Source organism: Tupaia chinensis, unplaced genomic scaffold, assembly GCF_000334495.1.
Source record: "Tupaia chinensis unplaced genomic scaffold, TupChi_1.0 Scaffold141399_1, whole genome shotgun sequence".
Classification (NCBI taxonomy): domain Eukaryota; kingdom Metazoa; phylum Chordata; class Mammalia; order Scandentia; family Tupaiidae; genus Tupaia; species Tupaia belangeri.
The window spans coordinates 487,177-502,731 of NW_006201261.1; the positions used below are offsets into that span (position 1 = coordinate 487,177).

The 15,555-nt window shown below is 44.1% G+C and overlaps 1 protein-coding gene across 3 annotated transcripts in view; it reads left to right on the top strand.

Moving 5' to 3' along the window:
• The window catches only part of PCNT (pericentrin), a 158,302-nt gene extending 146,326 nt beyond the window's left edge, over positions 1-11,976 (top strand). For all 3 annotated transcript variants that reach the window (XM_014581959.2, XM_014581960.2, XM_014581961.2), the window contains 6 exons: positions 4,132-4,251; positions 5,048-5,280; positions 6,554-6,630; positions 7,997-8,114; positions 10,868-10,995; positions 11,529-11,976. In XM_014581959.2, the coding sequence (XP_014437445.2) occupies positions 4,132-4,251; positions 5,048-5,280; positions 6,554-6,630; positions 7,997-8,114; positions 10,868-10,995; positions 11,529-11,572 (720 nt within the window). In that variant the 3' untranslated portion in view covers positions 11,573-11,976. The remainder of the gene's footprint in view (positions 1-4,131; positions 4,252-5,047; positions 5,281-6,553; positions 6,631-7,996; positions 8,115-10,867; positions 10,996-11,528) is intronic.
• Positions 11,977-15,555: the final 3,579 nt, after the last annotated feature.

Genomic DNA, 15,555 nt, shown 5'->3' on the forward strand with positions numbered 1-15,555 from the left:
GTTTCATTGGCAGGGTTTCTCCCTCTTTCTCACATGTACATGTACCCTCTGGCAGATTTAAAAAAAAAATGGATTGAAGGATAGACTATGAGAGACTATGGATTATTTTTATCTATATAAATGCCCAGTTGTTCTAGCACAGTTCCTTGAAAAGATTGTCCTTTACCCATTGTATTATTTTTGTACTTATGTCAAAATCAACCAACAATGTTTGTGCACCATATCTATTTATATTACTTATTCATATTGGGTAGTGTGAGTTCTCCAACTTCTTTCTTCTTTTTCAAGTTCTTTGGTTATTCTAGTTCCTCTAGCTTTTTGATTTAAAGTTTAGAATCCTGCTGGCTTTTATCTTGGCTTTTTTTTTCCTCAATAATTTATTTACTTCTTTTTTTCATGAGGAAGAGTAACCAACAGAGTCTTCATGCTGTGATCCATCCCCAACTTCAGCCCTGCCCCATGAGCACACAAACACCCAGTTTGTTTGGGAGAGTTTCAAGACATGAACCCAGAAGCTTCTTATGTAGGTCAGCCTTGCAGAACATTGCATTGGAACCATGCTACCATCCAGCCTCACTTTTTGTAGGAATTTAAACAGAGAATCATCTCATCTGCAAATAGAAAGTTTTGTGTCATTCTTCTCTATTTGAATGTCTTTGCTTTATTTTTCTTGCTTTATTGTACTGCCTACGACTTCAAGTATACTGTTGAATAGGAATGGACAATAAACTCTTTCTTGGTTCCCAGTCACAAAAGTGGAAATTTAGTTTTTCATGGTTCAGGATGATGTTACCTACAGGTGTTTCTGGGAATACTTCTTATTGGTTTCAGGAAGACACCATTGCAAGTCCCTACCTAGTATAGAGTGGGGCTCCCACAGTCCCCTCATTGGATGTGAGTAGTTTGCTAGGATGGACCACAAAACTCATGGAATCCCTTAAGTTCACCCGTTTATTATGAAGATTACAGTGGACACAGATGAGTAGCCAGATGGCAGAGATTCATGGGGCAGGGTACAGGAAGGGGATCAGTAGCTTCCATGCCCTCTTGGGCCATGGCACACTCATCACCTTCACATTTTGTGGAGGCTTCATATGTAAGCATGATTGATCATATCATTTTCCATTGTTGATCAACTCAACCTCCAAGTTCTCTCCCTTCTGTAGAGGTCAGGGAGTAGGGTTGAAAGTGCCAACCCTCTGGTTACATGGTTGGTTCCTCTGGCAACCAGCCCCCATCCTGAGGCCATTCAGGAGCCCAGGAGTTGCTTCATTAGAACAAAAGATGCTCCTGTCATCAGTAATCTCCAAGGGCGTCTGGAGCTCTGTGCCAGGAGTTGGGTCAAAGCCCAAACATCAGAACAGAAGATTCTGCTAGCCTAGCATTTACCAGGGCTTCCAGAACTCTGTCTCAGAAACTAGAGGCAGAGAACAAAAATGCATTTCTTACCATATCACAGTATTATGGTTCTGAATATCAATGATTTGTGGCCTCTCTTTTTCATGGTCGGTCTGGCTAGAGTTATAAATTCTTATTTTTCCTGAGAACTTTTCAGTAAAATTCTTCATAGATATTCTGGTATCACTTCAATCAATAGTTACTCTTTTTTTTTTTTTTCTTCCAGTTCTTTTGCCCTATTTAGTTTGTTCCATGAGGCCTCTGAGACTTGTCTTCCACATGTTGTCACAACAAAGTGTCTCCTGATCCTTGCTTTCATTGTATCCCATATTAGTTGCATTTTAAGGGACCAGCAGATGGCGCAATGGCTACGGCACTGGACTCCCACATAGTCAACCACAGTTCCAGTCCCGGACCCAGTGACTTCAAACTCACACTTGGCACATGGGTGTGCATGGCCAAAATCCCTAAAGGAGAATAGAGAAGGGATTGCGACATGGCCATGCCCCTAGGGGGTGATTTCTTGCTTTCTGTCTCTATCTCTCTGGTGAATGCCCTATAGCAAAAATCTCAGAAAATAAAAAGAAGTTGCATTTTAAAATATGTCAAAATATCTTTTGAAATCTCTTCAAACTTTCTTTTGATCCATGGATTCTTTACTAGAACGTCATTGAATTTCCAAAGATCTGGATATTTTGTAGGTAACCTTGTGGTCCTAATATTTGACCTTTCTTAGTGAGTATTCCATGGGCACTCGAGAGACGTGCCTTTTGGTGGTGTCAGCTGGAGGGTTGTCTGCAGTCACTCAGGGCTCTGATGGTTATGGTGGTGTCTAGATCATCTGTAACTTTCCTGCTTGTTCTGTCATTCACCGGTAGGACTGTGGCTTTGTCTGCATCATCTTTTTTTTTGGAGAGATTTTCACTATAGGGCGCGTGCGCTCGCCAGACAGACAGAGAGAGACATTAGAGACAGAAAACGAGAAATCACCCCCCAGGGGGGATGGTCACGCCGCAATCCCTTCTCCTCCATTCTCCTCTCGGGATCGTGGGCACGCACGCACACGCGCCCGGCGTGAGTTTTAAGCCACCGGGTCCAGGACGCGAACCACGGTCAACTATGTGGGAGTCCAGCGACATGGCCATTACGCTAACTGCTGGTTTCCTGCATCATCTTTGATTTCTGTCTGGTTTTACTTTGTGTGTTTTGAAACTTATGGTAGGTAAAGGGTATTTTACACTTGTGAACTTAGTCTAGCCACCAAGCAGATCAACAACTAATGTTCTGGAGGGTCAAGAGTTTCAGAGGCTCCAGGGGAGCTGCTGTGACCTTCAGTTCAGAGCCTGCTGCTCCTGGAGCCCTTAGGAGCTTTCTTGTTCAGGGCTTCCTGTCAGGCCTCAGGCTCTGAGCCGGGCACTGGGAGAGTGCTTAGTTCTTTGTGTAGATGTTAACAAAGAAGCCAGGCAGTGACATTGTGAGTTAGAAAGCTGAAAGAGGCTTGAGAATGAGCTGGTAGAGTACTCTCTCCTCTATGTTCAAGATGACCCCTAGTTTTGGGGCGGATCTTTCCAGAAATAACCAAACTCATTTTAAAATTAGAAAATCCCAGTCTTTTCATCCTGCCTTTTTGGTGATTGGGTAAATGCTATGCCTTGGGATCACCCCATGGGTGCGCCGAACCTCCCAAGCCCACGTGCACTTCCCTCTGGAACTATGGGCTGGCACAACCAGCTGCTGCATATAGGCCACGGACCACATGCTCTCACCTGAGGAAAGATCCTAGTTCCTTCACTGTGGGACTGTTTTCCTAGTGGGTGGTCTCGGGTGTGCTCTGAGCCCTCTGCACTCTATGGCTTTCTGAGCCTGAGTGGTTCTTGCATGGGGCCCTCACTGAGCTTTCCAGGTTTGGTAGCATGTGAGAGAACTAGATCTCTCCATTTATCAGTGATTGGCATTTCTAGAACCAAAGAATATGAGGGTTTTTAAGGCTTAAAAGTTTTGAATTTGGGGTTTACAAATGTATGTCTGTGTGTGTGTTGTTTATTTTTAATTTTTACTGAAATGTACCTTTTGTGTGATTACTTCAGTAATGGTGTGATAATCCCCCCTAAGTACTCCCTGACCAATAAAGCCAGGTATAACTCGGGCAGCACCAACAAGATACTAAGTGTGGAAGGGCACAGTCATTGTGTGCTCCTGGATGATTAGCGTGGCTTGCCACATCCTGAGGGTCCTGGCATCCAGGAGACAAGCACTTCAGCCTAGAATGTATCCCAAGGCCCCCTCTCATCTGTGACAACTCCCACCTGCTAAGAAGTCCTGGGTCCAGCCATCAAAGAAATGAGGTGTTTGAATATGACCTTCTCCGTTAGGTTTGGGGTGGGGAGTGGTTGTGCCCTTCCTTTTGGTACTTACTACTAGCCATTTTCTCAAGACACTGTATAATTTTTGTTTTGTTAATTGCCAGAGGGCATGCGTATTCACCAGAGAGAAGGAGAAAACAGGGCATAGTCACTCTGTAATCCCTTCTCCCATTTCTCCATCCTGTGAAGACTTTGGGCATATATGTTCACTCACCCAATATATTTTTCAAGCTACCAGGGCTGAGATCAAAACTACTCAGTCAGGCAATGTGGGATTTGATTTCTTTAATCATTGAGGCCATGGGGTCAACCCTGAAGGTGTTCTTGTTTAAGAAAAACTCTTAAGTGGCATTGGCTGTATTTTTTACAGAGATTGGATGGCTCTGACTGGAAGAAAGAGAGGGTAGTATTGCCAAACTCACCAGGGCATGCAGACCCCGGATGGCCTATGCCGGTTGCAAGCGAAGAAACAAACACCTGCAACATCAAAGTAAGGCCAAGCCTACGAGCAGCACAAGACAGTGGTGCTTCACGAGTCCTGAGCTTATTGATTGCAGGCAAAAGCACTGGCATGACTGTGAGCCTCTCATTAGCTGGGCATGGCTGCCAGCGCTATATTAGATGCCTGAATGCCTTCAATGAGATGACATGCTGGCCCTGGTGGTCAAGTTGCTAGAAAGAGAGGCAGTTAGAATAAACTTTTATTTGAAGCATGGGTTGGTGTACAAATACTGAGCTTCTGTGTTCTGAGTTAAGGGTCGAAAGTCTAATGTTCGGAGTCAGCAGGTCATGGTCCCTGGTGGGCTGAAATGGATCTGTTGCCTGGCAAAATCTTGGACCAGATTTGTTAGTCATGGTCTTTGACAGTGTGGTATAAATTGTGGGCCTCTCTCAGGGGGAAATGCCTCTTTGGGTTTGGATGCAAGCCTTCTGTTGCTTCCCCTTCACATAGCCCTCCTACTCTCCTGGACATCCATGGAACCCACAGTGAGCTCCATATCCCACACCTAGGTTGAACCTTCTGTACATGGTCATATTTGAGGCTCCTTCACTGGAGCCCATTTGATAATGCTGTGGAAAGGAGATTTATATTCCACATTTGTCTGGTCAACAGAGACTGCTCATTAAATAACAAGGCAATTTCTGACTGTTAAAGATGTGCTGACTTATGTAATAATTTGCTGAGGACAGACACTGTAAAGAGAGCAATACAAATATGCTACATAATGTTTGCCAGCAAATATTTTTGTTTCCTATGATTAAGTTTTACATTTTTTTCCTTTTAGATGGAAAAGTTGTACCTGCATTATTTGAGAGCAGAGAGCTTTAGAAAAGCTCTGATTTATCAAAAAAAGTATCTTTTACTATTAATCGGTGGATTCCAAGACTCTGAACAGGAAACTCTGTCCATGATTGCTCACCTGGGGGTATTTCCTTCTAAAGCAGATAAGAAGGTCACGACATCTCGGCCTTTTACTAAGTTCCGCACTGCTGTCAGGGTGGTCGTGGCAGTGCTCAGGTGAGTCAATGCAGCCAAGCAGTGTATCCTGCCTCTCTTTGTGAACAGGCAGCACACAGTTATGGTTTTAGGGTAGTTTTTATCCTTGAGACTCTACAGTACATTCTCTTTTAAGACAAATGACATTTGAGACCTTAGAGAAAGTACAGATGACATTTCTTTTTTAAGAAGTCATGTGTTAAGCTATCACCTCCTAAAATCAAAAGATTTAAGGATGCCTCTTTATTACAGAGGTGTGTCTACCCCCTTATTGGGTTTCTTGGCAATATTCTTACTGACAGTAACACATCTAAAGTATTTCAGAACCGCACATTACCGAAAAATTTCGGTTTTCTATATTTTAGTTAGACTCGTGTTATAGAAAAGGGAAGCTAGGTGCATAAATGTATTTGATTTCTGGGGGGCATGGCCAGTCCTGAGCACGCAAATATAGTATGAGACCTAGAGGGGTGCTAGCTGCAGGGCATGAGAGCAAATGTTCAGTATCCCTTCTCCCTTTTCTCCCTCTTCTTGGAATTTTGGGCATGCACGCACACATGCCTGGTGTGTTTCTCAAGCCTCTGGATATAGGATTTGAATTGCATAGTGGGATTCAGCTACCTTAACCACCACCTCCCTGGCTGGCTTGAGAATGTAGTCTGCTGGGTTTCCGGAGCTGTTCGACCCACTAAACTATGCTTCCTGAAGCCCATAGGAGTGTCCCCAGCCATGCTTCGGCCTGTCTGCAGGTCTGGACACAGGTGCTAAAGAAGGCAGTAGGAGAGGCCCCTGAGTGTTGCGTCCTTGGCCTTCTCCAGCTTTGGCCCCTTAGTCTCTCACCACCACATCTGACCATAGGCCATCATTGTCCACCTGTCCACCACCAACTGTCCCGTATTTATGGGAGGATCCCTGTACACAATGCATGAAGTGTTAGAAGGGTGAGAACAGCCCCAGACCTACCTCCAGTGCACCCCATACCGTTCTTGCCCACTGATAAAGACAAGGAGGGTCCTGGAAACCAGGCAAGAGTGGTGTGTCCTTCCCACTTTCTGGCATTGAAGAACCAACTTTGGAATGATGTCTAGAAAGAGCCATGGTGGAAGGAACTGTGGTCCAAGGTGGGGCGCAGGTGCCTCCAGAGGGGCTTGGCTAGGGCAGTGGCCATGGCCTAAGTCTTATCTCCCCTCAAAATCAGCAGCAATGTCCAATTTAGACACTGGTCACATTAGGGAGTTCTTTCTGTACCTCTTTTGATTTAGTTTTAAATGTATTTGTCTCCTATTTTTGGTAGATTACAGTTTTTGGTTAAGAAATGGCAAGAAGTAGATCGCAAAGGAGCCCTGGCCCATGGCAAAGCCACCCGCCCAGGTAAGACTCCAGCTGCTATTAACAGTAATTCACAAAGCTCTCTTTCTACTCATGGTAACATTTTCATTAACATTTTGGTCACTTTTTGGTGTTTGGTGGTGATTTAATGGAACATAGTAAGAAAATTAGTAAGTTCAGTCAGAGCAAGTGCCTAATAAGACCAAAGTTTGGACAGTTACTGTTATAAAAATAGGTCAGAGGCACATACTGATGATAGAAAGATAGAAATGCTAAATATGTCAGTTATGAACACTTGGTGTTTGATTTTATTTTTCTTTCACGTCATCTAGAGTCTGCTCCATACTGCTGATATTTCCTTTTAGAGCATCACTGCTAATTTTTGTCTCAATCTCAGCTTGTATCTAACACCCCCTTGCACATGCTGGCCACATTGACAAAGGTAGAGCCACTGGGAGTGGGGCACCTAGCAGGCCCTCGTGCCTTCTCCAAGGTGCAGACCTGGTAGAAAATGTTGTTCCCATTCAGCCCTGAGGACTGCCAAATCTGCTGATGAAGCCATGTAACTTCCACATTCTAGTAGGTATTTCTTAAAGTTAGAGCATTTCAGTTCAACTTTCAGGTCATCAGGGAGGTTCACCCCCTCTGGCCACATAATGGTCTCAGTGTTCACCCCTCCTTCCTTCTGGGCTTATTACTCAAAACACCTAGAGAAGGGACCTCCCAAACCCACCTGGGTCTTCCCTGTCCTCAGCACTGGACTGCTAGATCCGATCAGTATCTTGGGAATGAAATGCAGGAGGTTAGACTTCAGGCCTTTTCCAAGTTCTCTAGATATGTAACTCAAGTACTTTAAGAATGTTTCAAGAGGGGCTGGCAAGTGGCATGTCATTAAGGCCCTGGACTCCCACATGGCTGACCGTGATTCAAGTCCTGGACCTTGCAGTTTGTTTCCTTGCTTTCCTTGTCTCTCTGGTCAAATTAAAATAATAATGATGATGAATAAAGTTAAATAAATGATCTTTGAAAAAAGGAAGAAAGAATGTTTCAAGATTGCTGAGTAGACTGATGAAAGCTTAGTTTTGTGTGTGTGTGTGTGTTTTAAATTTTTGCCATTAAATGCGTGTGCTCTCCACAGAAAAACAAATAGATGGAAAGTGAGAAATCCATGCTCCAGTCCCTTCTCTTGGAGTTTTGGGCATGTGTGTACACACACATACTCAGTATTATTTTTAAGCCACTGGGTCCAGGATTCAAACAATGGAGTCGGCCATGTAGGATCCAGTGCCTTAATTACATGTCACTTGCTAGGCCCCAAAATTTTAGTTTTAATTTAAAATTTTGCTAGGTGGGCCTTCCTACTAAAATGCCTTTCTTCTCAAGATCTCTGTTATTAAATCATCAATAGGACCCCGAGCGCCCAGGCAGCGGCAGTCTCCAACTGAAGCTAGAAGGTCCCCACCTACCCGGGATCTTACCCAAGGTACCCGACCTTCAGCAGCAGCCTCCCCGAGTCAGAGGCAAAGGTAAGTTGTGGTGCTCGCAGGCCCTTCTAGCTCTGCTTGGGATTATCTCCCAGCCAGCTGGTTCTTTGGAGAACCTTGCCCAGAGCAAGGCAGGGGATGCACTAAGTCTAGGAGGGCCTGGAAGTCCAGCTCTTTTGGGGAGGCTGAGGGTTGTAGTTGGGGGCTTCGGTGCCCAGTGCCTAGCATGGCAATGATAATTGAAGAAAATACATGGTCCTAAACAATCACCTCGTCCTAACAGCCATGCTACCAATCATTCTCCTAGTGTTTGCCGCTTATGAACACTTGGTGTTTGATTTTATTTTTCTTTCACGTCATCTAGAGTCTGCTCCATACTGCTGATATTTCCTTTTAGAGCATCACTGCTAATTTTTGTCTCAATCTCAGCTTGTATCTAACACCCCCTTGCACATGCTGGCCACATTGACAAAGGTAGAGCCACTGGGAGTGGGGCACCTAGCAGGCCCTCGTGCCTTCTCCAAGGTGCAGACCTGGTAGAAAATGTTGTTCCCATTCAGCCCTGAGGACTGCCAAATCTGCTGATGAAGCCATGTAACTTCCACATTCTAGTAGGTATTTCTTAAAGTTAGAGCATTTCAGTTCAACTTTCAGGTCATCAGGGAGGTTCACCCCCTCTGGCCACATAATGGTCTCAGTGTTCACCCCTCCTTCCTTCTGGGCTTATTACTCAAAACACCTAGAGAAGGGACCTCCCAAACCCACCTGGGTCTTCCCTGTCCTCAGCACTGGACTGCTAGATCCGATCAGTATCTTGGGAATGAAATGCAGGAGGTTAGACTTCAGGCCTTTTCCAAGTTCTCTAGATATGTAACTCAAGTACTTTAAGAATGTTTCAAGAGGGGCTGGCAAGTGGCATGTCATTAAGGCCCTGGACTCCCACATGGCTGACCGTGATTCAAGTCCTGGACCTTGCAGTTTGTTTCCTTGCTTTCCTTGTCTCTCTGGTCAAATTAAAATAATAATGATGATGAATAAAGTTAAATAAATGATCTTTGAAAAAAGGAAGAAAGAATGTTTCAAGATTGCTGAGTAGACTGATGAAAGCTTAGTTTTGTGTGTGTGTGTGTGTTTTAAATTTTTGCCATTAAATGCGTGTGCTCTCCACAGAGAAACAAATAGATGGAAAGTGAGAAATCCATGCTCCAGTCCCTTCTCTTGGAGTTTTGGGCATGTGTGTACACACACATACTCAGTATTATTTTTAAGCCACTGGGTCCAGGATTCAAACAATGGAGTCGGCCATGTAGGATCCAGTGCCTTAATTACATGTCACTTGCTAGACCCCAAAATTTTAGTTTTAATTTAAAATTTTGCTAGGTGGGCCTTCCTACTAAAATGCCTTTCTTCTCAAGATCTCTGTTATTAAATCATCAATAGGACCCCGAGCGCCCAGGCAGCGGCAGTCTCCAACTGAAGCTAGAAGGTCCCCACCTACCCGGGATCTTACCCAAGGTACCCGACCTTCAGCAGCAGCCTCCCCGAGTCAGAGGCAAAGGTAAGTTGTGGTGCTCGCAGGCCCTTCTAGCTCTGCTTGGGATTATCTCCCAGCCAGCTGGTTCTTTGGAGAACCTTGCCCAGAGCAAGGCAGGGGATGCACTAAGTCTAGGAGGGCCTGGAAGTCCAGCTCTTTTGGGGAGGCTGAGGGTTGTAGTTGGGGGCTTCGGTGCCCAGTGCCTAGCATGGCAATGATAATTGAAGAAAATACATGGTGGCTGAGGTCCCTTCTACTGGGGCTGGGGCATGTAGCCTGCCCTGAAGGGAGCTCGTCAGTTAGAGGAAGGTGAAGAACTAATGAACCCTGCTGAGGGGAAGGGAGGCCAAATCGGCAGGACTTACCCAGGGGAAGAGACAGTTTGGGAAGATCAGAGAAAAGCAAGTAAACAGGTAGGTCACCTTTCATGCAAGACATATGGTTCCCAGGACACTGGTGCATAATCCAGTTTGATAGTTAAAGATTTAGCAAGTAAGATATATAAACAGTATTACTTAACTGAGACATTATTTAGAAGTTGGTTTTAAAGCACTGTGTAGTCATAGGATGTATGTGCTTGCTGGAGGGTGACAGGAAAAGTAAGAACTCACCACCCCCGCCACAGTGGGGATGTCCATGCCGCAACCTCTTCTCCTTTATTCTCCTCTTGGAATTTTGGGCATGCACACACACATACCTAGCATGATTTTTAAGCCACCAGGTCCAGGATTCAAACCATGGTCAGCCATGTGGGAGTCCAGTGCCTTAATCACCATGCCACCTGTTGGCCCCTATTTATCCTTTTTTTTTTTTGGAGAGAGAGATTTTCGCTATATGGCATATGCACTCGCTGGAGAGACAGAAAGTGAGAAAACACTCCTCAGGGGAGATGGCCATGCCACACTCCCTTTTCCTTCATTTTCCTCTTGGGATTTTGAGCATGCATGCACACATGCCTGGTGTGAGTTTCAAGCCACCAGGTCCAGGACTCAAACCACGGTCAACTATGTGGGAGTCCAGTGCCTTAACCATTATGCCACCTGCTGGCCCCAGCACTTTTTAATGAGCCTTTTTCATGTTTGGCGAGAAAGAAAGGAGAAGGAGGAGGCAATATGATTGCATATTTGGTCAGCAAGCCCTGTGCTCACCCCATCTGCACATATAGGCTCCATCTGCTGAGATCAACTCCTTTTCCTTTTTTTTTTTTTTTGGTTTGTTTTGTTTTGTTTTTTGTTCTTCCTGTGTGGTGGTTTGTTCGAAGATCCACTCCATCCCCAAACTCAAGATTAGAAAGATCCCTGACTGCATCTCAAGATCCGGAACAGTCCTTGACAGAATATATTCACCACTTAGAAATGATCCAACATAGACTAGGAGGAGCACCACCAGGTAATAAAATTCCTTGTCTAACTTTTGATTAGGATATTGTAATTCTACTCTGCTAGGTGGGCACATGTGTGCCCATGATCTGACATGGCTGAGGGTGGATCACAGTGTGATTACCCTTGCACTGCCTCTCTCTTTCAGTGTTGAAAAGACTAATATTCCACTTAGTCAAGTTGTTAGTCTTAGTCTTCATAATAAATTCTCATTAATAGTATTAGAATAAAGGTTACAAGTGAAGCATCCTCAGATGTCCTCAGTACTGTAAGTGTTGGGGTCAGTTTGACTCAATTACTAACTGGACCTTTTCTCATTCACTGATAGAGAACATGAAGATTATGTTTCAGGCAAGATATAGTTTGTCTCATGTTTCTAAAACATTTTAAACCATTTTGTATCTTTGTTATAATTCATATCTTTACCACAATTTAGATGAATTCAATGATTTATCTGTGAACGAGCAATTCAAAGCTATGACATTTTTCCTTAAAAATGTGTAAAGCCTTCTAACAATTACTCTTATTTTTATTTATGTTTAGAATACACCTCAAAGAAATCCTGCCGCCAGAAGATTAAACAGTGAATAAAATCCTTGTGGCTCTTGCCTGTAACAATTCTGTTTGAGGAAAAGAATTGTTTTTTCCTTTATTAAGGAAAGTTCATGGTGTGGCATGGGACTCTACATGTGCCTGTGACACCTACCCCGAATGCCATTAATGAAGTGTTCTCACCTTTATGCATTGCTGCAAACCCAAATGGAGCATTTTATGTGTGATTTCAGTCAGTCTCAGTTCCTCACCTTCTCGAGGTAACGGACACTCCCAGGAGGGGACAAGCGCATGCTGTTCTGTGCCTATCGGCGGAGGCTCTCTGCCTGCCTCCAAGAAGGGCAAGTGGAGAATGGCTTCCTGATTATTTTCCTAGTGTACACATAAAAACTTTGTTTAAAAATAAAAAAACACACAAGAAAGCAAAAAAGGAATAAAATTTAAGTACTGTTTTGTGGATTGCCCTTATGTTGTTTAAGTTTTATCCAGTTTGCTTTTCTCACTGGCTAAAAAATAATAATAAAACATAGACCTTAGGATCTGTGTGAAACTCCTGTAAGTCAAGTTTTCCATGGAACTCAAAGCATTCTTACTTAGTAGAAGCAAATAGCCACTAGCAAAATTTGTTAATCTTATTTGGTTTCTTATTTTTATTTTTGTAAAACACTGCCACTATGGGACCAGCAAATGGCATAGCGATTACATCACTGGACTACCACATGGCCAACTGTGATTCAAATCCTGAACCCAGTGACCTGAAACTCATGCTGGGCATGCGTGTGTGCATTTGTGCCCAAGGTCCCGGGAGAATGGAGAAGGGATTGGAGTGTGGCCATCTCCCCCTGAGGGTTGATTTCTTACTTTCCCTTTCACTTTCAGTCTCACTCTCTCTCCCTGGCAAGCCCATGCACCATAAGGCAAAAACCTCAAAAAAAAAAAAAAAAAAAGATATTACCACTAATCTGCTTTTCATGACTGTGACCATTTATGTTTTACTCATACTCTGTTACACCATGCAGTAATACCAAGCCAAGCCTAGGGTATATTTATAAGTATCCGAGTATGTTTTTAGGAGCTTTGAACATGATATTTATATTTACCTGAACGTATTAAGTTTGTTGGGCTTAGTTTTATTTTGTTGGGCTTAGATTTTTGGACTTTTTTTTTTCCTTTTTTTTTTTTTTCTACAGGATGTAGCATGCCCCACCCATTGGAGATAGAGAGGGAAAGTGAGAATCTCCACCAGAGATCATGGCCACACTGCAATCCCTTCTCCTCCATTCTCTTCTTGGGATTTTGGGCATGCATGTAAGTGTGCCCAGCATGATTTTCAAGCTGCCAGATTCAGGGTTCCAGCCTCAGAATTTGCCATGTGGGATCCAACCAACTTAACCTCCATGGCACCTGTTGGCCCTGGGCTTAGGATTTAATATAAAACTTTTTGTAAATCACTAAGCATGTTTTGGTGATTAAAATTTTTTTTTCAACCTTCAATACTGGTAGATGCCTGCATTTTCTGAGGATCACTGACAGTACTGTACAGTTGCTGTTTCCAGGCTTTCTATTTTTTCCAAGAGCTTAAATATATCTTTATTTTCAGCATCCAAAGAATATTGATTGAAACTGATGATCAGATATAGAATAAATAAACATTTTTTTTGCTATAGGGTGCATGTGCTCACCAGAAAGAGAGTCAGAAAGCGAGAAATCACCTCCCAGGGGGGATGGCCATGCCACAATCCCTTCTCCATTCTCCTCTCAGGATCTTGGGCATGCATGCACATGTGCCTGGCGTGAGTTTAAGCTGCCAGGTTCGGGACTTGAACCGCAGTTGACTACGTGGGAGTCCAGCGATGTAACCATTACGTCGCAACCAACCATCTGCTAGTCACTAGAATAAATAACCATTGTACCAGTGCTCAGCCAAAATGGTAGAGGGCTCACAAAAACTACCAGTAGAGGTGACCCTCATCCCAGCTTGTTACGATGAAAAGTTGGTAATAAAGAGGCATTTCCCTTGCTGTTTATGGAGGAGTGGTAGATCATCCTTGTTAAAGACGGAAAGTTCTTTACAGAAATATGCAACTAATTAATATAGAGGAAATGAACATTAAAGAACCACCACTGTGCAGCCTCCAGAGCAATAATAAATTTAGGATAGGCTCATCAAAAAGGGAAATTTCACTTTTATAAAGCAGAGACTTAGGAGTCTCCATCTTAACCAGATCATCAAACCAACCATGGCTTGTAACAGGTGATCCAGTATTTGAGACTTCCTGACAAGATGCTGTGTGAAATGAAATGCACAGTAGTAGCCTCTGTGAGGTGCCCTTGCCAAAAGTTTTATCTTAACCCACAGGGCCAGATAGTGACACAACAGTAAAGCAGCTGGGCCCATGTGGGAATGTCCTCTAGTCGCTTCCTAAGACCTCTGTGAGCATGCTGGGCGCCCGCCCAGCTCATATGCCAGTGATCTGACCTGACTGGGGGTAGATCACAGTGTGATTACTCTTTTGAGCGTACCCTTACCATTGCCTCTCTCTTCCGTAGAAGAAACAATGTTTTTTTTTTTTTTAAAAAAAAAAAAAGGTAAGGCCAGCCCCCTAGTGCAGTGCATAAATGCTATATAGAAGGAGCTCTACCCCACATGGTCAGTGCAAATTTAAAATCCAGCCTAGTGGCTTGAAAAACATGCCAGGCACACATGCTGACAATCCCGATGGGAAGGAGGGGAGGTGAAAGAGGGAATATACTGGAGCAAAGAGCACTGTAGCCCTTCTTGTTGTAGTCATGAGGCTCTAGGTGACCTTTTCAGTTTGCTCTTCCATCATCCAATCCTTGTTTTCTGGCCTAACTAGTGATTGGTTAGGCAACCGCACCCTTTATTCCTGGAAGATTGCAAACCTTAATTGGTTTCGCCTTTGGATGGCTATTATTTCTTCTTTCCTCTTGTTCTAAAAGGCTCTCAGTGAAGACATCAAATTACAGACAATGGTCTGTCCCCATCAGAGCCTAGCCCTTCATTTCCCCCTCCTATCAGCAGCACTAACTAGTACCATAACTTCCACATCTGCTTGTGAGTATAGACAGCATGAGTATAGTCTCAGCTGCTAATTTAAAGGGACTACTGTATGCTTGGAGTAGCCCTCCTTGGAGATGGTAAAGCCTAAAGGTCAAAGAAGTGCCTTTAGGAGCAATTCAGCATTACAGTAGAAGAGTAGAAGCTGATCCTACAGTCCTTAGTGGTTGATGCTCATACCTATGCATTCTTTTTTTTGGGGGGGAGAGGTTTTCGCTATAGGGCACGTGCGCTCGCCAGAGAGACAGAGACATAGAGACAGAAAGTGAGAAATCACCCCCCAGAGGGGATGGTCATGCCGCAGTCCCTTCTCCTCCATTCTCCTCTCGGGATCTTGGGCACGCACACACATGCGCCCGACGTGAGTTTAAGCCACCGGGTCTGGGACGCGAACCGCGGTCGACTACATGGGGAGTCCAGCGACATAGCCATTATGCTAACTGCTGGTTCCCACACCTATGCATTCTTGAAGCGGATGTTATGCCCTGAATTATGCACTCTATATTGACAGTGGTGTCCTTATCCATTATCTTTGCTGAGCCTTCTGTAGGCCTCTCCACCATTCTTTAGGCTACTTCTGGGGATGGGGGTTAAGGTAGGAGCAGGTGTCTCACAGTTAGCAGCCTGGTACATAACTGCTATGAGAGGAATGCTCTGTTTAGAAGCAGTGATGGTAAGGAAAATGAGTTGGGCAGGAAACGCAAATCCATACCCAGAGAAGGAGTGGAAAGGTAGATACAAGGGAACAACATAGCTGGAGAGTTTCATGGAAGCCCAAGCCACCTGTTCATGGAATTTTTTCCTGCCTACCTAACCCACTTGAATCTTGTCTCATGCCATTTCTAACACCATTCTCTGACACCAGGTTGGTGTTCTACAGTTCCCCTTTTTTTTTTTTTGGGGGGAGAGGTTTTTACCAAATGGTGTGGGCGCGTGCCA